Raw genomic sequence first — 22,393 nt, forward strand, 5'->3', positions numbered from 1 at the left:
CGCAAGCAAGGGCAGGCAGTAGGAGAGCTGCTTGAGTGCTTGCTGTGGCTGTGGAGCTCCGGTCCGTCCTACTCGACCGAAAAGCGGTGGAAGACGACCTGACGCATGCGTCCAACCCAGACGAACAGGTCACAGTACACGCAAAAATATACAGGCTCGTCGCGCTGTTTCGCAACCGTCCGATCTGCCCGGTTGGCTCTTGCGACTGGGTCTATTAGGGAGGGCCGAAGCTTCTTCTCTTAGGACTTGTTTAGCACTGCTAGTCTGCCACGGACTAACCTTTATTTACACTGTGCTGCTCACCACCTGCGCTTGTTAATTTACACAAGTACCGCCTCATTCACTGGCAGCTAAAGATAACAATAATATACTGTGCCACAAAAGCACTCGCATCTAGACAAGGCAGGCTATAGGTCGATGCCGCGCCGTCGATCACTCGAGTCAAAACCACCACGACATGCTAATCTCTGATCTCGATCTTAATCAGGGACTAAAATGTCATTAGTGTGAGTATGAGTAACCCGTCAGATGAGCGATCGAGGATTTGAACCAGGCAACTAGCTAGCTAGGTCATCAGAATGGGCATCACTGCAACTGGAGTACACCGGATGACAATTTGCAGCTTATGGTATGTTTGGCCCTATTTGGTTTGTTTGCGATAGGAAGTATTGCAAATTTTGACTAATAATTAGGGGTATTAAATAAAGGTAATTTATAAAACGAACTTCACAACTTTTCTCTACTTCGTGAGACGAATCTAATGAGACCTTTGACCACACGATTAGAGGCTAGTACTGTAGCATTACTATAACTAATAATCGATTAATTATCGTTATTAGTTTTGTCACGGGAAGTTACACTCATCCGTGGAAAGGTTTTGTAAATAAACTTCGTTTAGTACTCTATGCATGCAAGATTCTCTTTTTGCGATAGGTGGAACCAAACAGGGCCTTTACACGCGGTGCTAATTTAAGCCTGCGAAACGACTCAAATAAATGCACATATGATTTTAGGCCAGTCTGAATGGGAAGTATAATAATACATGGTACAATTACTAAGACTGATAACTATAGGTAACCGATGATACAATTACTAAAACTGTCAACTAGGTAACCCGAACCGATAAAGTGTCATAGTGATGATGCACTCCTCTCACATCCCATGACACTCTTTGTAATAACTCTACCATACCAACAAATTTGACGATCATGACACTCCAATAATTAATACTCCTATTCAGATTGGCTTATATATATATGCCCCGGGGCGACTCTACAGTCTACACACGCACCATCTCGCTCCACACCATCTCGCGCCCATGTTCCCGTGCGAGCAAGACCGCACGGCGGCGGCACGCACCGCGCTCACCAACACGGGCTACCAGCCGTGCGCCGCGCCCCGCTCGCTCCAGCTCGCGTCTCGCCATCAGCCCGGCAAGCAAGCGGTACCCCCGGCCGCGGACGCCGTGCAGCTGCGGCGCGCCCAGTGCAAGAAGCACGGGGCGTCGAAGTCGCGCCGGTCCTCGACCACCGTGGTGGCCACGGACGTCAACAACTTCCGGGCCATGGTGCAGGAGCTCACCGGCTTCCCGGCAGCAGCCATCTTCCGCCCGCTGCCGCGCAGGGTGAACGCGGCCAGTCCCTTCGCCGCCGCCGGCGGCGCGCGGCAGGGGTGCTCTGGTAGTGAACGGCATGGGCATCGCGGTTCGGAGGCGTCCAACAATAGTACTGCCGGCGGTGCCGGCTGCAGCAGCCCCGACGACGCTCCGGCGCCGCTGCCTGCGACGGCGCCGCCGCCGCTGGGCTTGTTCGACGGGCTGACGGACCTCGGGTCGCCGGAGTTCGACCCCTCCTGGGGAGATCTGTCCATGGAGTAGTAAGCCCTCGTTGGGTCATCTTTGGCCGGCTAGGCTAATGGATTGTTCAAGGACGGTACGTAACCTGGTTTTGGTAATTCCCTTGCGCTCATGTGCTCTGCGCATCTTGTTCTTTCCTGATCGATCAGGTGTGTAACACGAGGGCAGGCTGGCAGCAGTGCTTGTTGTTTTCAAAAGATATGATAATTAATCATGCTCATGCAAGCAAATCAGTACTCCCGATTGGCTCAGTTGACTTTTTTAATTACATAATGCCTTCTTTTGGACAATAATGGAAAGAGTTATGACCTCTCTAACCTCTTGCATCCAATTCGTTGTTATAAGGTTCTATTTTAAATGATAAAAGAAGAATCGCGAAGTGCTTACCTGTTCTCCAAGGGGTTCAATCCCTCTTGTTTTTGCTTGTTAAGCGATGCAGTGTAGTAGTATAAGCGAAAGATGATAAATGGGGTAGTCGCAGTCGCTGACGCGTGGGCGACTGGACCTTCATATGGCGGCGGTTGACAAATAATTTCTTGTACAAGCAGTGTCGTCTGACGAAGATAGCCAAATGTGCCGCGCGAAGTAATCCAAATACCCCTCTGTTTTTTTACATGTCACATTAGATTTTCTAAACAAATTTAAATAAAAATATAGCAACATTTACAATAAATATATGCATTAGCAAAACATATATTACTATGGATTCAATGGAACAAAATTGTATTGTAAATATTATTATATTTTTCTATAAATTTTAGTTAAAGTTGGACAAATTTAATTTAGAATAAAGCTAATACGATCACTCTGTTCGGCTTGCTGTGAGAAAAAAAAGTACTGCTGACTGACTGTGGCTGGTACTGGTTGGTGTGAGAGAAAAACACTATTGGTTGATTGCATCCCCAAAGAGTGGATATGGAGCGGAGAGAAGCTCGCACGGGGTCCTGTTTAGTTCGCGAATTTTTTTGGATTTTGACATTGTAGCACTTTCGTTGTTATTTGACAATTAATATTCAATTATGGACTAATTAGGCTTAGAAGATTCGTTTCGTGCTAATCAGTTAGATTGTGTCATTAGTTATTTTTTCAACTAAATTTAGTGCTCTATGCATATGTTCAAAAATTCGATGTGCCGGGTACTGTAGAAAATTTTTGGAAACTAAACAGGGCCGACTGGTTGTGCAACCGGAACAAGATCCGCTGCAGTTGAGTGCCCTGCAGTGGTGTCCCTGACACGTGGGCCCCACACATGCAGGCCCACCTGTCAGTGGCCCAACTGCTGGCTGCCGAACTGCAGCGGATCCCTTTCCTGTGCAACCAGTGACGGCCACTCAGTTTGCGCAACAAGTGACGTGCCATGGCACCTGACAGGCTAGGCTGAACGTGTCAAGCACCTCTGAATATTTCTCTCGTCATCATCCGGATTTCATCATGAGTTGAATGCACCATCAGATCTAAGCTAGCATGAGAGCTGAATGATGCATGCGCAATGAGAAGCTTGGTGCATGCATCATTCAGCTGAATGATGCATGCACCTAGGGTCAGAGTTTATGAACAATTAGCATTCAGTTTGCTTCTTCTTGTCTAGCCATCAGGAATGGGCAATCATAATTCACAAAAAGAAAAAGAAAAAAACGAACTGGCAAAACTGTACAAAAGCCACATAATGAAGGGAACAGCCCAGCCACGTGCTTCAAACCCGCAACCCCCGAGTGTTGATTGCAGCTGGTGGTGTACTGGCGTCTGGTTGGCAAACCACAATGCTAACGCAAACGGAATAATAGAACTTTGTTTGGCGGCGGCGGCGAGGCGGGGCACTGCCCGCCGGGATGAAGGATAGCGGGGCGGAGGCGCCGGGACGGAGCTGGAGCCCGGCCGGCGGTGGTGGAAGCGGAGGAGTGACACTGACATATATTCGGCCCATGGCGGTAGAGACTGAGCGAGCCTTCTGCGAGGCTCCTTCTCCCAGTCGCTCCTACGACTTGGAATAGGCCTCGAAAAATTGAGCGCCGCCGGTAAGATACGAAACGGGACCTGATACACTTTGCTTTCGCAGGTAAACAACTTTGTATTGGACTGTAATCACTTAACAGGGTACCTGAATACAGCAAATCCGTACCAAACAAAATCAAATGGAAACGAATCACAGTGTCAAGGGATCGCACCAATTTTCCACCAAACCAAACACTATGAAACAGTAGCAAGCCCATCAAGAAAACATCTTTTATTTAACGAGCACTGCTATATATGCAGGCTAGGTCACGAACTTATTATTGTTCAGAAACACAACCATGCGTTCAGAACTTTTATGCAGTTTCATCTTCCCATTAGACAAGGAGGAACACATGAGATGGTGCTGAGACACGCCTCCTCACTCTGCTCCTAACAGTGCGAGGAGAATATCCTCGTAGTCTCTGGTTGTATCTTTAGCAACTGCACGCTCCAGCGGCACGCTGTTCCTCTTCTGGTAGGCCTCCTTAATCAGCTTCAGGTCGACCTCGGCGCGAGTAGTTATGACCCTGGTGAGATCATCCTCATCTGTGCCCATGCCTCCAAGAGCCAATCGAAGGACTTTCTCAAAGTATCTGTCAGGGCAAGTGAAGCAACGAATGATCGCTCGCAGGGTTGCAAGGAACTCATCCTTGGGATCAACTTTTAGATCCTGTTAGAAATGAGCACCAAACAACATTATGAGCAACTGAACAATCTCACAAAAAAGAAACAGTAAACAGTTCCTCCTCTTTTGGCAATCTACAAGCACTTGAATCTTGCAGAAATAGGTGAATTCAGGGCAAACAACAGACTGTTGATGAGTGAACCAAAGCTGTACAAGGGTGAATGGAGGGCAAACAACAGAGACTGTTGATGTATGAGCCAAGTGAACCAAAGTTGTACAAGGGTGAATGCAGGGCAAACAACAGAGACTGTTGATGTATGAGCCAAAGTTTTATAAGTGGTAACTCCTTTTTCACCTAGTTGACTGATTTCTTGACCATGTTAATACCATATACGCAGCTCAAACGAGTTGTAGTAAAAAAATCAATCACGAAAGGAGGGGCCTAGGTAAACCATATAAACATTGTTTGCGTGGTGTATGCCTTCATAAATTGAATGGAAAACATAAGTGTACTAACAAGACCACATCTATTGTTATTTACCTTGTTGATTGGATGATCGAACTGATCCCTGTAGCTATTGAATGTTGCAAGTAGCTGAGCTTTGCTCCGTGTGGTGAGAATCCTGATGACCTCCTCATCACTGTAAGCCTTCTTGTGAATATTCTCATGAAGTATTTTGGCTTCAGAATGAGCCAGCGAAGTGTTCACCTCTGGGCCATCATAGCGGTATGCACTTACAAGAGGCACCAAAAGCTGAAACGAAGAAATAATTATTTAGAACTCCCTTTTCCCAACTTTCAGCTCTAATTTACTCAAAATAGGAATGATGTCAATCAGTATACAAAAACCGGAAAATACATCAAGCTGAATCGAAGAGTGACATGCTGACAACCACCGAATAATCAAATTTTCAGTACATCATTTTGACAGATAGCAGCCACTTCTCAATTGAGATCATCTAATATTCTTTCTTTTTTTAAAAAAAAATGAGGGATCATTTTATATCATTTTCATGCTTCTAAACGGCCATATCAAGGTCTAGAAAACACACACAAACGAAAGAAAAGCTAAATGTACCAGGATGCACAATGAGCACTAGACTACTCATAGAACCAAAACCATGAAGAGTTTCTGCAAAAAAACAAATAATATCATAGTCATAATATCTACAAGCATGTCAAGATCCATTTATAAATGTTGAAGTTCAGTAATAACCACAATAATAGAAACTTAGAAAGCATAGCCAGCTTAATAAAGTACATGTTGGCAACCATTGACTGGTCCAATCAATCTAATTAAATTTCAATCATGTTTTAGCAAGTTAACACGATGAATAATCAGTATCTCATTTTGACATGGAAAAACCTGCCATGGTTCGGAAAACTGAGCAGTATGCACGGTATGATTAACATCTCAGCATGAGAAATTTGAAGTGAGCAGGATCATCAGATCCGTAACATCTCAGCATGAGAAAAAAAAAAGACAATATGCACAGTATCACCGGTTAAATGAACAGGCAGGATCATCAGATCCGTAACATCTCAGCGTGAGAAATGACTTTCCTTCATAATGCACATTATGCACTAGACTTGTCAGAGGTAAGAGCATGAAGAGTTTGTAGACTGTGAACCGGAAGCAAAACATCATTTTCAAAACAGACATAACAAGCAACACATCGGCTGGTCTGTATAACTTTCAGTAGATATAGACAAACACAGACGCGTTCTCTATACAATAAGTTCGATCTTATCACGGTTTCTATATAATAAGCTCAGATACGGTTTCCGATAATAAGAAAACATCAGATGGTACGCCTGCTAATGGGGTTGAACCCACCCCAAATCCGCCCCTACCCATATTTCAAGAGCCCTAACTACCACCCGCCCCGACCCACCCCGTCGGCCCAATGCCCCAACCCGCCCCAACCCGAAGTCACGATGGAAGATGATATGCGACTTACGTGCCGATCTACTACCATAGCGCCCCAACCCGTCCCAACCCATCTATGTCGTCAACCGAACCCGCCCCAACCCATTTCATAGTGTCACCCGTTTCCACCCATCCAATAGTACCCGTATTAAAACCCACCCAAAAAACCCATCAAGCCCCGCCCCATTAGCAGGAGTATCAGATGGTGATAAGATCCGGAGCCTTCACCTTGCGGAAGTCGCCGGTGACGTGTGCGGCGACGTCCTCCTCGAGCGAGCGCTTGAAGCGGTCGTGGTACGCCTGCCTGGCCGCGAAGAGCTGCGCGGGCGTGCGCGCGCACGCGATCTCCACCAGCGCGCGGCCGCCGGGGTGCCACTTCTTAGCCTCCTCGCTCGCCAGCACCGCATCCCTCTCCGCGGGGTCCAGCGTCCACAGGATCACCGCCCTCTGGGCATTCATGGGCCACAGGCCAATCAATCAATCAGCGAATCTATCCCCCCACGTAATTAATTAGCATCTGGCTGGGTCCTATCCGCGATCGGCCTCGGCTCGGATCGATCGATCGGCTAGTAGAATACCTCGAACTTGCCGTGGATCTCATCGCCGAGGGCGCGGAGCAGCTCCTTGCCGTACTTCTCGGCGTAGGCGCGGCGGATCGCGCGGCGGTGCGCGGCGTCGCGGTGTGCCAGGACGGAGATGATGAGCTTCTCGTTGGTGCCCCAGCCTGCGACAAATGGAAGCACAGGCGCGTCAGCCGTGGTCTCGTGCGGCCAGCGAGGGCGCGGGCGCGGGCGCGGGCGCGGGCGGGACCTTCGAATGCCTTGTGGAGCTGCTCGCAGTCCTCGGCGACGGGCGGGACGGAGGCGGGGACGGTGAGCGTCGCCATTGCGTCGGTTCGGGTTTGCCGCGAGCTCCGCTCTCGATCTCTGTGCTGCGTCGGTGGAGATCTGGGATGGGAATGGGTGGGGGAAGGGAATGGAATGTGTAGCAGCGGGTGCCGCGGTGCGCGCGGGGAGCAGACGCCGAGACAAGAGAGGCGAGGGGGGTTTTGTGGGGAGTGGAGGGGTTCGCGGAGGGTGCCGCGCGCCCGCGCCTGATCGATCGGGGGGTGCCTGTCCGTCCGGGCAACGGCAGTAACGCGGAGACGTGGAGTGGGTGGCGTGCGGGGCCCGCGGGGAGGGTCACCACGACACCACGCGTACGTCTCCGTGGCTGGCCATGATTTCGGTGTCCCCGACGGCGTCCGAAACTCTGGATCCGGACGCTCAGCGATGGTGATGGTGCACGACTTTGGTGCTGTTTGAAACATTAGCTTAGAGGTAGTAATTTTGAGGACTAATATTTAGTTTAAAATTAATAGGTTAAGGATTATTTTAAGATGACCTCCACCTCTCTCTCTCTCTTTCTTATGCATAGATGTGTGTGCAGATTAATTTTTTTGTGGGATCCACGTAAATTAGTTTCATTAGCACCATTTGGAGGGACTAAGAGAGCTCATTCATTTTAGTCCAAAATTTTAAGAGAGCTAATTCACCACTCGCAGACATCTTGATGAGGACAGAGCGACCCGCGTCCATAACATTTTTGCATATAAAAGTTGCTCGTGGATTAGTTGCGGCTAAAAGGCAGCACCTTGTGTAGTTGTATCATTGTGTGCCACGCGTTCAGCTGGATCCACACCGTTGTAACATTTTGTTGGGCCGGCGACAGCTTTCTAGCTCGTCGGGCTTGCCGTTCCGGTGTCATAGTCAGAGCGTGGTGAGTTTGGCAAACATTAGAACTAGGCTATTAACAGTCAAACCATCGCATAAGACTTAATAAGTATTTTTTCCCAAAATAATTTTTTTATTGCTAAAACAACTAAAAATTGTTCTGGAACAAAACAAATTTAACTATGAACCAATTTGTTATGCCAATTTATATCCAAAAATATAAAATCTTTAGTGGGTAACAAGTCTGCTGGGTTTACCCGTGTGACCCCAGCAGCCCTAGTGAGTTTTGCTTCAAACTTGTTTTTTTTTTCTTAGTCGCTCTCCGAAGTCCGAATGGTCACTATCGGCGCTTTCCTCTGCGGAGAGATGGTGCGGGGCACAACAGGTGAATTAAAAAAGGCTGATAATCTAAGGGTGTATTTAGTTGGTGAAAAAAATTAGATTTTGGTACTGTAGCATATTTTATTATTACTTGACAAATAATGTTCAATCATAAATTAATTAGGCTTAAAAAATTTATCTTGTACTAATCAGTTAGACTATGTAATTGATTATTTTTCCAACTACATTTAATGCTCCATGCATGTGTCCGAACATTCAATGTGTGATAGGTACTTTAAATTTTTTTTGAAAACTAAACAGAGCTTAAGCCATCTGTAGGCTTGTTGACAGCTGCAGCCACCCAAAACACAAACATGGCTCCTCTACATGACAAACTCCTAGCTTAGCTACCACTTTGAGAAGCAGTTAGGCAGGGCTAGTACGATAACTACGGCCAGCTCCGGCCGGCTGCAAACCGGCCCAGACGTCACAGCTCTCTCTCGACATCGTGTGCACGGCACCGCACGGCGCACAGGCGTCAGGTGCGGTGATGCATGCCGGCCATGGCTTCCCAAAGAGAGTTCAAACGCCCATGTATTCCTGCTGGCGCCATGGGTCCTCCTCCTCTTCGGGCTTGAACTTTAACGGCCGGCGCTAGGCTCGAGACTCTCCCCGACACGGCACGGCACTGACACCGCGCGCAGCTCTACCTCTGCTCGGCATGTACGTCACGGGCACGGCGTCGCGTCACGCTCACGCATGCATGTATACGTTCACGTTGCATGCGTACGTACGCGTTGCAAGAAAAAAAAATCTGTCTGGCACGTACTCAGGATCTGGAGGTGAAATGTCTTCGGCTCGTCACGTCCACGTCACTGTTCCGACTTGTGTGTTTCAGGGAAGACGAGCGCGTGCGGTCATTTTGATCCGCCAAGTCCCTTCGCTCGATCAGAAACGAAAAAAAAAAGATCTTGCATTGCCAGCAGTCACATGACCGCACCCGCGCTAGCAAGCGAGTGGCGAGCAGATTGACACGCCGCACATGCATGCGCGTTTCTTGCTGGTTCTCCCGAGAGCAACTCCAGCAGGGCTCAACTAAATGAGCTTCTATCTTTATATTTACTCGGTGGGTATAATCCTTCGCGGAGACACTCAACAACTCCAACGCTTGAAAGATATTCTTGTTTCCTTCTCCTCCTTCACGGGTCTTCACATAAACTTTGACAAAAACACCTTCATCCCTATGAATATATCCGATGAAGACGCTCGGACCATGGCCTCGACTCTCGGCTACTCTATCTCCTCCTTTCCACAACCTTACCTAGGCTTACCTCTCTCTGCTTCAAAGCTCCGCGTCTCTGATCTCCAGCCTCTTATTGATCGTTTTGATTCCTACTTTGCGGGCTGGCGGGGCCGTCTCCTTAATCAAGGAGGTCGGGAAGTTTTGGTTCATGCTGTCGAGTCCAATTTCCCCATTTACGCCATGTGTTCACTTCTTCTTCCCAAAGGAGTGATTGACTTGATTGATGCTAAGCGTAGAGCCTTCCTCTGGACCGGGGAAAAGACGTGCTCTGATGGGCATTGTAAGGCGCCGTGGGAACTAGTTTGCATTCCCAAGGAAAAAGGGGTTCTAGGCATCAAGGATCTCCATGTTCAGAATCGCAGCCTTCTTCAAAAATTCCTTTCCAAGCTTCATCAGCCGCCCTCTTCTCCGTGGCAAACATGGTTCCAAAACAATTACGGATGGAACTGCACTAGAGATCTTGGCGCCTTGACAACTTCCGCGATATTACTGCTGTAATCCCTTGTGATGGATCCTTCACTTCCTTCTGGTTTGACCGGTGGATCGATGATTGTGCCCTGGCCAATCGTTTCCCAACTTTGTTCTCCCATTCGACGAGGATGAACATCTCGGTCGCTCTTGCTGTCTCCTTTGGTGACTTCCACCTCTGCAAATCGACTTTCTTCAGTCGCCTCTTTTGAACTTGCCAGCTTACTAGACCTACTTAGCCTAACCCATCTTACCCCTTCTGATGAGGACTACCGTCACCTCCGTGGATCTGCAAGCTCTCCTTTCTCGACGGCGGCTAGCAACTCCTTTGCTTTCAATCATCTCCCTACTGACCTTTTTGCCAACAACATCTGGAAAAATCATGCACCATCTCGCTGCAGATCCTTCCTTTGACAAACTCATCGCCATAAGATTAACACTAATGATAGGCTGCGCTCCCGTCGAGCTAATAACTCTGGCCGCTGTCACTTTTGTAGGTCCCCTGAAGACGTAGCTCCCCTCTTCCTCCACTGTCCTAGCGCTCAATATTTTTGGTCCCGTTTGAACGTACAGTCTCTTAGGCACCGTTTAGTTCCCAAAATAAAAGTTTTTGGTTGTCAAATCGATTGTTTGACTAGATGTCGAAAGGATTTTTTGACACTAATTTAAAAACTAATTTCAGAGCCCGCTTGGGAACCGTGGGACGAATCTTTTGAGGTCTTTGACCGCACCATTAGCACATGTGGGTTACTGTAGCACTTATGGCTAATTATGCACTAATTAGGCTCAAAAGATTCGTCTCGTTGTGTACATCTAAACTGTGCAATTAGTTTTGTCGTTTACCTACATTTAATACTCCATTCATATGTTAAAAAAAGAGGCAAAAAATTTTGGGAACTAAACGGCCCTTTAACATGCCTTACATTGAGCACCTCTGGACACGCCGGGCCCCCCTTTCCCTAACCAAAAAGTAAGATCAACTATTATCACCTGCTTGTTGTGGAATTTGTGAAAATGCAGGAACGCCAAAGTATTCATTCAGGTTGATGAATCGGATGCCGTTATCCTCCGAAGATGCTCCGCTGACCTCTCCCTTTGGACGTACAGGGCTAATTCTGCTGTAAACAAATTATGTTTCGCTAATTGGAGCTCCTTTCTTTGTAATATGTAATCTTCTCCCCTCCTCATCTCTGTAATTTTTACCTGGTTCTTCACTCTGACTCCTAAAGTTGGAAGTTGCTACTCTGTAAACGCTTTCTATTGCTTATAAATGTTCAGGCTGATCCGAATGGATTCACCGTAGTTCAGGTCAAAAAAAAAATGCTCGGTGGGTGTAAAAAATTGATCTCTAGCAGACCTTCTAAATGAGCTGTTATTTTGGTAGGTCTTTCAAATTTCTCCCCCACCCTCTCAATTTGGTGGCCCTCTATTTGGGCTGCCAACAATAGGCTCTCTATATAAGCCCAATTTACTCGGCCTGCTAGAGTGGAGGTCTATATTTAAGTGAGTAAAATTTAGAAGTGGATTTCTAAATAGATATTTTGTCATCCAAATTTAGAAGCCCTGCTGAGTGTCCAAGCTGCTGCTGTTACTGCTGTATGTAGTGTAGGTGTAGCGCACCGCCCCCCGGCGGCGGGCCACCGATCTATCGAGCCTCCGCCCATGTGAAACGGAAACGTCATATCCGCCCGTCAAAAGCATGGCCGAACCGGCCGGTCGAGCGGAGCAGGGCTGTCACACGACGTCGTCCGCCCTCGAGACGAGGCGGCCGGCCGGCTGGAACCAGAGCGTCACGGGCGGCCACAGCGCGCGCGCACCGAGACACGACCGAGCGGTCGCTCTCGTCACCGGACTCGCTTCGCACAGCCACACCACCTTGGCTGCCCGCTTGCCGTTCCCACGAAAGGCTCGGGCGCCACCGCGCCAGTTCGGCCGGCCGGCCTAGCACGAGTGGCCACCGTACGGGGGGCCGGAAACCTGCCGCTGCCGACTGCCGAGCACGTTAACCCCCACGCTCACGCTGACGCGTCGCCAAGGAAAAATTTTTCGGACGAAAAACATCGGTTTCCGATAAAATTTACCGTTTCCAGTCGGTTCCGGAAAACGTTTTCCGGTCAAATTTTGGATTTTCCGTTTTCAAAATTTGAAATTTCAAAAAAATTATAAAAAATAGGTAAAAATATGATAAAAAACTAGAGATTTTTATGAGTTATTTTCACCAGTTGTCATTGAAATCTAACATCAAATACCTCACGAAAAAAATTAATAAACGCCTGACCCATTAGTTAATGAGTAAACCCGTTAAGCCCGTTAAGATTTTGGGTCACCCGTTAACCCGTTAAGAGTTTTTAACCCCCACCCCATTCCCCCACCGGTCTGGACACGCCGTGGCCGTCTTATCCATTCACACCGAGCACTCTCAGCTCCTCCCCCCACGCAGCTCACCTTGGAAGGTCTCCGCGCAGGAGATTTCGGCATGTTTGCGCCGGAATCCGGTCAGCGCGCGCCGAGTTTCGACCGGTAGGAGCGGATTCCGCCTCCCCCGCGCGCCGAGGCTGCGGGCCGTGCGGATTCCGGTGTTTTCCGCCCGGTTTCCGGAGCTTTTCGAGCGAGAAACCGAGTTTCCCGAGTGGAAGCCGCTGCGGGCCGACCGGATCCGTGGGTTTGGTGAGTTGATTTTGTGTTTAGATGATTATTCTTGTGGATCCAAGTAGTTAATGACATGTAGTGTTTATTTGATATGTACTCAGTTCATATTTATTCATAGTTTATGAGATATATTATTTTCCCATGTATTTGGTATGAGTGGAAACATGCATAGGTAAATCTCATATGCCGAATGCTTCTGACAATACCAACTGTGAGCATTGAATTGTTTTGCACCATTGCAGGTAAATGGTTGACCCTGTTTGGGAGCATGGAGAAAAAAGGGGATCGGATTTCAAGTGCAAGTATTGTGGCACATCAAAGAGTGGTGGAGGGGCAACACGGTTCAAGGACCACTTGGCACATAGAGGTCATGATGTTATTGATTACCCTTCGGTTCCCCCCGCGGTGAAGAACTTTTTCATTAGCGAGTTGGACAAGATAAAGGCGAAGAAGTATGAAAGACAGCAAGATAGACGTAGGAGAGATGCTGCAGCTCGAAGTACTCAATATGTTGACTTGGAAGGTGAGGAAGAAGAAGAAGAGCAGGATGATGAGTTGCAGCAAGCTTTGAGACATTCACGGGAAAAGTATGAGTTTAGGCAAAGGGCTGGTCCAAGGTATGAGAGGGGTGGTGGTTCTGGATCAGGCCAGGCACAGGATCCAGGTGGTTAAGCAGCATGAAGCTCCATAATTTGGTATATGTGCACTACAACCTTCGGCTTCGTATTCAGCGTGCAACAGCTACGGTTGAGGCAAGTGAATTCGATCCTGCTACTAGCTTCATGGATCTCTCATTGTATCGGTAGACCAGGCCAATTGAAGAATGGATGCAGCATGGTAGATCAAATAGAGCACCAACCTTAGATGAAGATTCTGATTTTGCCGACCCTCCTGTGCCTGCTCAGATCTTGACTGACCTCGCACGTAGGGTGGGTGAGCCAGTAAATGTTGATGATTGGGCCAGAGAGAATATTGGTGACACCCACCTGGGGAAAAGAAAGACCAAAATTCCTCCAAGTCAGTCTAAACGAAAAAACAAAGAAAGGGTGACGTTGAGGAGGAAAGCATTGGCACTGACGATAGCACACCAGAGCCTAGTGATGATGGACATGGTGGTAGTGGTGGTGATGATGATGATGACGACGACGACGACGATGGCAATGAGGGTGGCGATGACAATGACGATGATGATGGGGATGATCGTGGTGGTGCTTCTACTAGTGGTGCTGTTACTGGTGCTATGAGATTTACGGGAGAGACTGACTTCACCCATGCCACACAAGATCAAGATCATGGAGCACCCAGCTCTCAACATCGCACAAGAAGCAATACTCGTCCATTAGGCCCGTACGACAGTGAGGATGATGGTAGCTCTACCTCTGTCAGTTCCACCTATAGCTACCCGTCGGCACCCTCCTTTGTGTGGCCACCACAACCACATCCGATGGCTGTCCCTCCGCGTCTTCTATATGGATATCCCCATATGTACTATCAAGGATACCTCCCATATGGAAATTCTCACATGTACTATCAGGAATATCCCCCAGAGCAAGATCCCTCCGAATGAGTACCTAAGTATGTAGGTAACACATCTTATTTTCTCACTTGCATTCATTTCTTTTACATCTTCTCACCCATTTTATTTATTTCTTTTTATAGGATTCGACGTTACAATGGGAGTCATCAACAATTTCCGGTCGGTCGTAAGGTTTTCCTATGGGAAAACACCGAAATAAAAATTTTAGAGTATATTTTGTGTTAACTATTTGAGACTTGTATTATTTGAACCTATATTTTATTTGAATCTATAAATTGTGTTAACAAGTTGAACCTATATTTTATTGTATTTGGATTGTGGTTTGTATTGATATACATGTGTTTTACGTCAATTCTATTAATATTTGCTTTGTAAGAAAATCATTATGCATATTGAACTATTATATATAAGAATTAGATATAATTCTCTGAAAATATTACACTTCTCTTAACACAGTTTGTTGTTTTCTATCGTGGTCAATATTTTTCGGTAATTATGCAGAGAATTCCATCGAAATTACAACGGAAACCGGTCGAAAAATACGAAATTCGGTGGTTTCAAATTTGAATTGGTTTACCGACCGGTAAATCCGGTAAACCGACAGTTTTCGGTATTTTTTCGTTACCGGTGAGGTCCGGTAAATGGCTTATCGCCGGTAAGTTTTTCCCTGCGCGTCGCTGCCCGCCCGCATGCCGGAACCGGGCGGCGCCCCAGCCCCCCTTGCCGCTTCTGGCGTGCCCCGCGCGCGTCCCGCCGGTGTCGGGGCGCGCTGAGGCCCTGCCGAACGGCCATTCTCGGACAACAGGGGGATGAGAGGAGAGAGGAGAGAGGAGTCCACCCCTCTTCGGCTCCTTCCCGTCACCGGTCGTGTGCGTAGGGTCTAGACAAGCGTTCAGGCCGGCACGTGGGCACGCGCCTAACTCCCCGTCCACCGAACGGTTCGGCGGCCGGCGCCAGCTCTGCTCCTATTTATGACTCACGCTGTGCCGTCGGGCTTTCAAGTTCGTCCACGCCCGGCGTCGCCGAACTCCGCGCACGCACGCTGTCTCGATCCCGCCGGTGCGACAGCGAGCATCTCGAGTTCCACAGGAGGTATCATGTCGGTTCATTGGCTTGCTGATCTCCTATTGTGATTTGCTCGGAAGATCTGTTGTTCAGTTCAAGCTGTAGTTGCTCTGTCGTTGATTTCTTTTAAAAATAAAAATAAAACCTCTGCTGTTGTCTTGTTGATCATGGCTTTTGCTTTGATCTTCTGCGTCGATCTAAGAAGGAAACGAATCAGATCATAGAAAGATGTTCATGGGAACTGGTCTGATAGTAGTAAATAGACAAGGTGTTCTACAGAAACAAACAAGTGCCTCTCTGTCGAATCGAGAACTGTCTGTTTTTTTTTATGAAACAGGAGGGGAGAACTGTCTGTTACTACCATTTCCTCTTCCTTCCTTCATCCAAGATGTTACCTTGCTTTATCTTTGCAGGTTTGAAGCATCGTCATCAACACGATGGATGAGTACCCCCTGATCAGAGACCACCGTACGCTGCTTCAAGGCCGCGGCGTGATCGGTGCTGAAGGATGCCTTGGCATCCGCAGTTCTGAAGGCAAGTCTGCCCCAACACAAGATGACCGCAAGAACAAGAGGAAAAAAGACAACATGTTCGACTCCGACTGGCCGGAGCTGGTCAGCTTAGACGATTTCGATCCAAGCCCGAGGTTTATCCCCTTGCAATCTTTTAGCACGTGACTTTAACCATCAGCAACGCCACCGTTCTGTGATGACTCAAACGTTTTTTTTTCTTTCCTTTTTCTGAAGAAATTATTTTGAGATAGGGAGCAATTATTTTGAGGACACACTATGGTCCTCAGTTTTCTCACCAGAAGCTCGGCTTGTACCAAGCAGCTACTTCGACGATATCGATTTCTCGATTGATCGAGATGAGAACACCGTTCTCAAGGTACTTGCAGATTCTACCTCCTGATTTATTCTCTCTCCCCATTTTGAAGGTCATATGATGCAAAGGACTTCCTACCGGGTGTAGCTTCTCTAAGTCTTATCACGCCAAGAGTCAGATCTCGCCCTCTTCAATATCACCAGTCCTGACCATATCTTCATGAAACAAAAATCAGGTTCCATTGAGAAGCATTTAAATTTTTTTTTTCACTTCCACTTTCTGCAGACAAATCCGACAAAAACCAAGCAACAGAAGCAAGTGATGCACGTGCCAGCTCTGAACGGATTAAGTGATGCACCTCTGAATTGTGATGCACGTGCCAGCTCCTCTTCCGGCATTTCTGCTGCTGAACTCTTCGTCCCCTTTGATAATATGGAACTCGGAAACCAAATAGGTTGCTGCGAGGGACTAGAGACAATTCTTTCCCCGAGTCATGAAATGCAAGTCCCGACGGCATCTAGCAGCATGTGCAGTGGAGAAACGGTAGCTTCACCAACTTTCTCAGGGCCTGATTCCGTTGCTCCCCACATCCCTCGTCCTTCGAAGAAGCCGCACGATCCATTCAGAGGGGCTCCTGATATGATCCTCGAGGAGATGGCTGAAAACCCACTGGACATGTACTTCCCTCCGCTGGCAACGTATCAGCAGCAGCCTGAAAAGCCGACGAGCGACGCCACTTCGGCACAGAAGCATCGGTTCCCTGAAGAGTTTGCAGGCAGTCATTCTCTGAACCGTGCAGAGTCACAGCTCTGCTCGAAGGAGATGGCTTCTGCAGGGTTACATGGGCAGCCTAGCTCGGCAATGGTTCTGGAAGCCGTGCCGGTGAAGGAACTTGGCTTCCATAAGCTTCAGGAAGGCATGAATCAGGTTGGTGATCCACAGTAACTGCCGTAGCATCTCGTAATCGCTCTTCCATTTCTTCATGTGATGACTAGGAGTTACAATTTGGATACTTTTGTGTACCTTGCAGCTGGATCTGGCAATTAAAGGGCGCATAAGGGACGCCTTATATCGGTTGGCCAACGGTGTCGAACAGAGGCATGTTGCTGCCGGTTCAAGTGGACGGGTGGGATCGTCAGGCTCAAAGAGGTGCGCATTTTGCAACTCATATCGGAGTTACTGATTCACCTCGAAGTCCCTGAATGTATCTCTAGTGTCATGCCTCGCAGGTTCAGATCGGGCCATGGATGGACCGAAACACAGACGAACCCCATGGATCAGGCAGTAGCACAGCTGCTTCTGAAGAAACCCTCTTACGGGAAGGCTGCCCAGCCGCACCGTGTGACATAGTCTCCTCCACAACCACAAGAGACCCGAGCCGACTCTTTTGCGGCAGTGCAAGAATTGCAATAATCCATTTGCATCCTATTCTGAAAGACTGAAGTATGTGACACCTGAATATCTGATGACGATGCAGTTCCATCTATCGTACAGCTCTGATGTACTCTGAAAGTGTGCTGCCCATGCATGAAAACTTGTAAAGTATTATAGCGCTGCACCACCAGTAGATGACAGTAGAAGTATGCTTTACCATCAAAGTAGAAGTAGGGCTGGAAACGCTCGAGCAATGTGTATTATTTGGAGATTGGGCTACTTAAATATTGGGACACTTTAATCTGATCTCAAATGATTAAGTTTAAAACCTCCTGGAAATGCTCGAACAATGTCAGACAACCAGCTAGAAAGGTCGCAGCTTGAGGGATTCACGTCAGAGCGAGCAGCTCCAGTCTACACTTCAGGAGCCAGTTGCTTCGCTCCGACGAAACCAGGCGTTCGAATTTTCAAGCTCTCTCGTCTGTCGTCTCTTGCCCAACTCAGCTTTTCTTTTTTTCTCCCGAAAGGCCAACTCAGCGTTTTGGATGTGTCCAAAAAAGAACTCGAGCGTTTTGGATGGAGAAGCGGTCAGTTCTGGTGCCTAGGCATTTGAACTGATCGAATCAGCACGAATCGTCGAGAATGCAGACCAGTCACTCTTCAGGAAAAAAAAAAGAATGCAGAACATTTACTGACAAGCGGGGCCCCGGCTTCTACATTTCGCAAGCCCTTGCCCTGCTCCTGCTCCCGGCGTCGCTACCCGCTAACCGCCGCGGACAAACGCCCCGACGCAACTGAAAAAAAAGGAACCCAAATATCCAATCGAGACCCACCACCGAACGAGTCCAAATCCGCTCCTCTCCCCTCGAAGCCACTCCGCCGGCGACGCCATTCGCCTCAGCCGCCGAGCAGGAGCCCCCAACCCGTCCAAGCGGCTCCCGGAGCGCGAGGGCCGGACGAGCGCTTCCCAAATTTAGCAGCCGCGGAGCGCGTGGCGCGTGGGCGTTTGCCGTGGCGCGAGGAGGGTCGATGGGGTACCTGCCGTCCCTGGGCAGCAAGGCGGCGCACTTCGTGTCCGATCTCACCACCGTCATCCTCAACCCCGTCTCCGAGCGCGAGAGCGAGACCTCCCACGTCCCCGTGAGACCCCGGATCCCGCTCCCGTCCCCCCCTCTCTCTCTCGTGCAGGCGATTCCGGCGCGGTTTTGAATTTGGGCCCCTCGCTCGCGCGATTGGGCGAGTCCGGCTGTGGCGTCCGCTCTGATTGGAACGATTTCGCAGCTGGGGCCGTGCTATCGCTACGGTTTGATGTGCGATTCCTGGGGGGGTTTTAGGGATGTTCGCTGCCGCGTGATGCTAATTAGGACCTGCGTTGTTGGTGGGAACTGTTGCTAGCTTGGCAAGAGCGCTTGTTTAGCTCACGCGAAGCTTTGGCCTCTTTGGGGATGAGTTTATTCAGAGTTCGGAGCTTCAATACAGTCTGGGGTCGGGCAATTAATGTGTTCCTGAAATAATTTACTCTGTCTGTTCGGTTGTCTACGACATTCAGGATGCGCATCGAATTTAGGTTTAGTTTGATTTCCTCAATGCAGCATCTCCTGTGTTCACATCTTATGCTGGAAAGTTCTGATGGGATCTGAGCTCTGCCCACTGTTGGTGTTGAATGCAGTTAGGTTAGTGTTTTTAGGATTTGTCGGACTGGTAGCTACAATGCTAAATCTAATCAAGTGATATTTTGGAAAATTTTCAGTGCTTGATCCTTTGCCCGCCAAATTTCAAAGATGATTTCTGCACCTGTGTTTGGTTCCAGTTAGTAATGGGCTAATAGCACTACTCATTTCAGATTTTCAGTCATCATCCCACCTTCTGGAAAGTTTACATTTCAATTTCTTTGGATTTGCAGGAGGTAGATGAAGTGCAAGAAAATTCGGAGGATGGTAAAGATTCTGAGCACAACTCTGACAGCCTTGATGGCCCTGACACATCTTCCTTTAGAGCATTCTTGATCTCATTTTTGTCGTCATCTAGCTCCAATAATAACGATTCTATGGAGATACTTCCTGAACAAAATGTGGACATGAGTTACCCAACTTTGACACCCATGGGAAAGGGAAGCAAGGGAAGGTCAGGTCTGATAAGTAGAGGGAAGCATTCAATTGGAAAAATTATTAACAAGGCAGCTAGGATTGGTGGTTTTAAACAAGCTACTGCAGCCCCTAAATTTGACAGGGAGACGGTAAATCATACAGAACCAGTTGCGCCTGTTTTGGAGCTTGAGGAATCAAACGAAGTTGCTTCTGTCAGTAGTTTGCCAACTATGTCAGAACCATCTGTTCTTTTATCAGAAATGATGCAATCAATTCTCTATACCTCTCTCCCTGTTCTTGCCCAGGGAAGGAACTGGGTCTTGCTATACAGGTTTAAAATGTTTCTTATTCTGGTATGGTCTAACTTTTGATCATGTATGCCTGCTGCCATCTAATGTTTATGTTCACGATTGTGCAGCACATGGAGGCATGGCATATCTTTATCTACTTTATATAGAAGGAGCATGCTTTGCCCTGGTTTCTCACTTTTGGTATGTTAACATTTCCTAAGTAGCTTGATGCTGTCCTGTTAATTATGATTTTTCACCGTTACTTCAGAGGGCAGCCTCTTTCACCTTACACCTTATAGTTATTGACTCTTTCAGATTTTAAAATTTTAAGTGATAGATCTCATTTCACCCCATAAGTAGCTACACAGAGGATATGGAATTTATGGGTCTCCGTAATATAATCTCTCAGTTGCTAATTGCTAACTTTTCGTTCTTCATCTTCTGGTCTTACAGGTAGTGGGGGATAAGAAAGGCACAATTTTTGGTGGTTTAGTTGAGGCTCCATTGCAGCCATCCAGTTCAAAGAAGTATCAGGTTTTGCCTCTGCACTCTGGTAAAACTGTTTGCTACATATTTTCCTTGTACTAAGAGCAACTCCAGCCGGGCCCTTAAATGGGACTCTATCTCTTGTTTTAGTCTCCCAATAGAAAAAACATCTCCAACCGGGCCCCTATACGAGCCCCCATTTTGGGGAGGCCACTAAATTTTGGTCCAGAGTCCCTAGAACTGGAGGCCCTCTAAATTTAGTCACCCTGCTGGAGTTTGAAGCCCCTAAATTTTTATAGGCTGGCTCCTAAAAGCAATATAGGGGCTCAAATTTAGTCTCTCCGTTGGAGTTGCTCTAAATATTTTTCAAATCAATATTGCAGGGGAGCAATAATTGCTTTGTTTTCACTAATTTACATGACCGCCCTGTTATATATCGTCCGACAGGTAATTTTTCAGTGTATTCATTTTATAGTTTGCAAGATAACATCAAAATATGGTGAAATATTTTTTTGTTATTTCCATGCTCTGAGATATTGAGAGCATTTTCTTCTTTCATTCCTTATGTCGCCTCATGATTGTAAGCTTTTAAAATTTGCCTACTGCAGGTGCAAATAACTATTTCACCGTGTGCTCCACCGACTATTTGGCTCTGGGAGGAGGAGGTCATTTTGCACTCTATCTAGATGGAGACCTGTAATCTCTCTCTCTCCCCCCCCCCCCGCCCCCTCCCCCTCCCTCCCTCCCCCTCTCCCTCTCTCCCCCTCTCCCTCTCCCTCTCCCCCTCTCCCTCCCTCCCTCCCCCTCCCTCTCTCCCTCCCTCCCGCCCCCTCCCTCTCTCCCTCCCGCCCTCTCGCTCGCTCTCGCTCGCTCTCCCTCCCCCCCTCCCCCCCCTCCCCCCCCCCCTCCCCCTCCCCCCCCTCTCTCTCTCTCCCCCCCTATTCACGGCGTTTACAACTAGTATTTGAGTCATTTTTAATTTCCTTCGTAGCCTCAACTTTCTTTTCTGCATTTCTCTTTGCAGTTTGACCGGTTCAAGTTCCAATTCAGAGACTTTTAACAACGAGTGTTTATCGCATTCCCCAGACTTCTCAGTGAAAGATGTTGAGGTATTTAAAATAGTGGAGCACTGTGTTCTCTGTATATACTTATGACCAACCAGCTTCATGTTGAATGTAGCAACATCTAACTGTAGCTGAAATGCTGAACTCAAGAAATTAGACTCTTAGCTCTCAAGCTTAAGCAATAAACTCAAAGAGTTGTGCAAGTCCATTAAGAGCAGCTGTGTCGACGTCCACACGATTCTGTAATAAGAGCTTCATGTTCTCTGTTTAATGCAGCTGTGGGGCTTCGTCTATCCTTCCAAGTATGAGGAGATGCTCACGCTCTGCCGGACTGAGAAACCAGGAATTTGTCGATGGTGATCGTCAGTCGGAGTTCCCAATCAATCAATCATAGACATGCTGCACATCTGTACAGTTTTCAGTAGACTCCGTGAGTTACGAGCATTTTTTTCTTCTTCTTTAGTGCGCAGAGTACTGGACTTGCTTTTCTCAAGCCAGTTTGCTCAGATTTGTAAATACCAACTTTGTAATTTTTCATGCTGTCACTCGGCGAAACGTGGACGTAGCAGGTTATTGTTCCAGCGCTATCATTTCGATGTAAACTGTCACAGGCAGATCAGGCTTCACAGGGCTCATGAGACGAGCATGTAGCTTGTTCCAGAACCACTGAACCAGTCGTCTTCCCTCGTCGTTCACTTCCGAAACGATGACTACAACTTTGGTAGAATATGCATGTAGATGAATGCCTTGATTAGTTGTGCGTGTAAATTTTTAAAATGATTTTTTTACATTTGAAGTATTAAAAATAGA

General features: G+C 47.7%; 4 protein-coding genes across 6 annotated transcripts; 3 read left to right on the forward strand and 1 right to left on the reverse strand.

Annotated features, from left to right (window-relative positions):
• The first annotated feature begins 1,299 nt into the window (after window positions 1–1,299).
• LOC120657735 lies at window positions 1,300–2,186 on the forward strand. Its single transcript, XM_039936158.1, has one exon. The coding sequence runs from the start codon at window positions 1,319–1,321 to the stop codon at window positions 1,874–1,876; it is 558 nt and encodes a 185-aa protein (XP_039792092.1). The 5' UTR covers window positions 1,300–1,318; the 3' UTR covers window positions 1,877–2,186.
• A 1,867-nt stretch (window positions 2,187–4,053) lies between these two features.
• Window positions 4,054–7,501, reverse strand: LOC120642135 (annexin D7-like). The gene is made up of 5 exons (XM_039918549.1): window positions 7,213–7,501; window positions 6,981–7,126; window positions 6,631–6,849; window positions 5,014–5,226; window positions 4,054–4,517 (listed from the first exon to the last, which is right to left on the reverse strand). Exons 1-5 carry the CDS (start codon window positions 7,286–7,288, stop codon window positions 4,227–4,229), a joined length of 945 nt encoding a protein of 314 aa, XP_039774483.1. The 5' UTR covers window positions 7,289–7,501; the 3' UTR covers window positions 4,054–4,226.
• A 7,817-nt stretch (window positions 7,502–15,318) lies between these two features.
• On the forward strand, window positions 15,319–17,957 carry LOC120642140. Of its 3 annotated transcripts, none has more exons than XM_039918557.1 (6): window positions 15,319–15,484; window positions 15,871–16,103; window positions 16,204–16,345; window positions 16,568–17,209; window positions 17,313–17,431; window positions 17,497–17,957. In XM_039918557.1, exons 2-6 carry the CDS (start codon window positions 15,895–15,897, stop codon window positions 17,630–17,632), a joined length of 1,248 nt encoding a protein of 415 aa, XP_039774491.1. In that variant the 5' UTR covers window positions 15,319–15,484; window positions 15,871–15,894; the 3' UTR covers window positions 17,633–17,957. The 3 variants fall into 3 exon arrangements, with proteins under 3 accessions (XP_039774491.1, XP_039774505.1, XP_039774499.1); XM_039918571.1 differs by lacking the exon at window positions 16,204–16,345 and adding an exon at window positions 16,395–16,455; XM_039918565.1 differs by having other exon boundaries at window positions 15,324–15,484; window positions 17,512–17,957.
• Window positions 17,958–18,447: 490 nt separating this feature from the next.
• Window positions 18,448–22,246, forward strand: LOC120642162 (oxidation resistance protein 1-like). The gene is made up of 8 exons (XM_039918578.1): window positions 18,448–18,796; window positions 19,560–20,074; window positions 20,162–20,234; window positions 20,487–20,567; window positions 20,903–20,966; window positions 21,128–21,215; window positions 21,544–21,628; window positions 21,860–22,246. The coding sequence occupies exons 1-8, from the start codon at window positions 18,686–18,688 to the stop codon at window positions 21,941–21,943; spliced, it is 1,101 nt and encodes a 366-aa protein (XP_039774512.1). The 5' UTR covers window positions 18,448–18,685; the 3' UTR covers window positions 21,944–22,246.
• Window positions 22,247–22,393: the final 147 nt, after the last annotated feature.

The sequence above is a fragment of the Panicum virgatum genome, chromosome 1K (genome assembly GCF_016808335.1).
Source record: "Panicum virgatum strain AP13 chromosome 1K, P.virgatum_v5, whole genome shotgun sequence".
In the NCBI taxonomy this organism is placed as follows: domain Eukaryota; kingdom Viridiplantae; phylum Streptophyta; class Magnoliopsida; order Poales; family Poaceae; genus Panicum; species Panicum virgatum.

Coding starts and splice junctions, on each gene's coding strand:
- LOC120657735 (XM_039936158.1), top strand. CDS start 1,319: ATGTTCCCGTGCGAGCAAGACCGCACGGCGGCGGCACGCACCGCGCTC.
- LOC120642135 (XM_039918549.1), bottom strand. CDS start 7,288: ATGGCGACGCTCACCGTCCCCGCCTCCGTCCCGCCCGTCGCCGAGGAC. Junction 7,127..7,212: donor GCTCCACAAGGCATTCGAAG/GTCCCGCCCGCG, acceptor CATTTGTCGCAG/GCTGGGGCACCAACGAGAAG. Junction 5,227..6,630: donor TCACCGGCGACTTCCGCAAG/GTGAAGGCTCCG, acceptor TCTTCGTTTCAG/CTTTTGGTGCCTCTTGTAAG.
- LOC120642140 (XM_039918557.1), top strand. CDS start 15,895: ATGGATGAGTACCCCCTGATCAGAGACCACCGTACGCTGCTTCAAGGC. Junction 16,104..16,203: donor GATTTCGATCCAAGCCCGAG/GTTTATCCCCTT, acceptor CTTTTTCTGAAG/AAATTATTTTGAGATAGGGA. Junction 17,432..17,496: donor GGATCGTCAGGCTCAAAGAG/GTGCGCATTTTG, acceptor ATGTATCTCTAG/TGTCATGCCTCGCAGGTTCA.
- LOC120642162 (XM_039918578.1), top strand. CDS start 18,686: ATGGGGTACCTGCCGTCCCTGGGCAGCAAGGCGGCGCACTTCGTGTCC. Junction 20,235..20,486: donor GCCCTGGTTTCTCACTTTTG/GTATGTTAACAT, acceptor CTGGTCTTACAG/GTAGTGGGGGATAAGAAAGG. Junction 21,216..21,543: donor CTCTATCTAGATGGAGACCT/GTAATCTCTCTC, acceptor TTCTCTTTGCAG/TTTGACCGGTTCAAGTTCCA.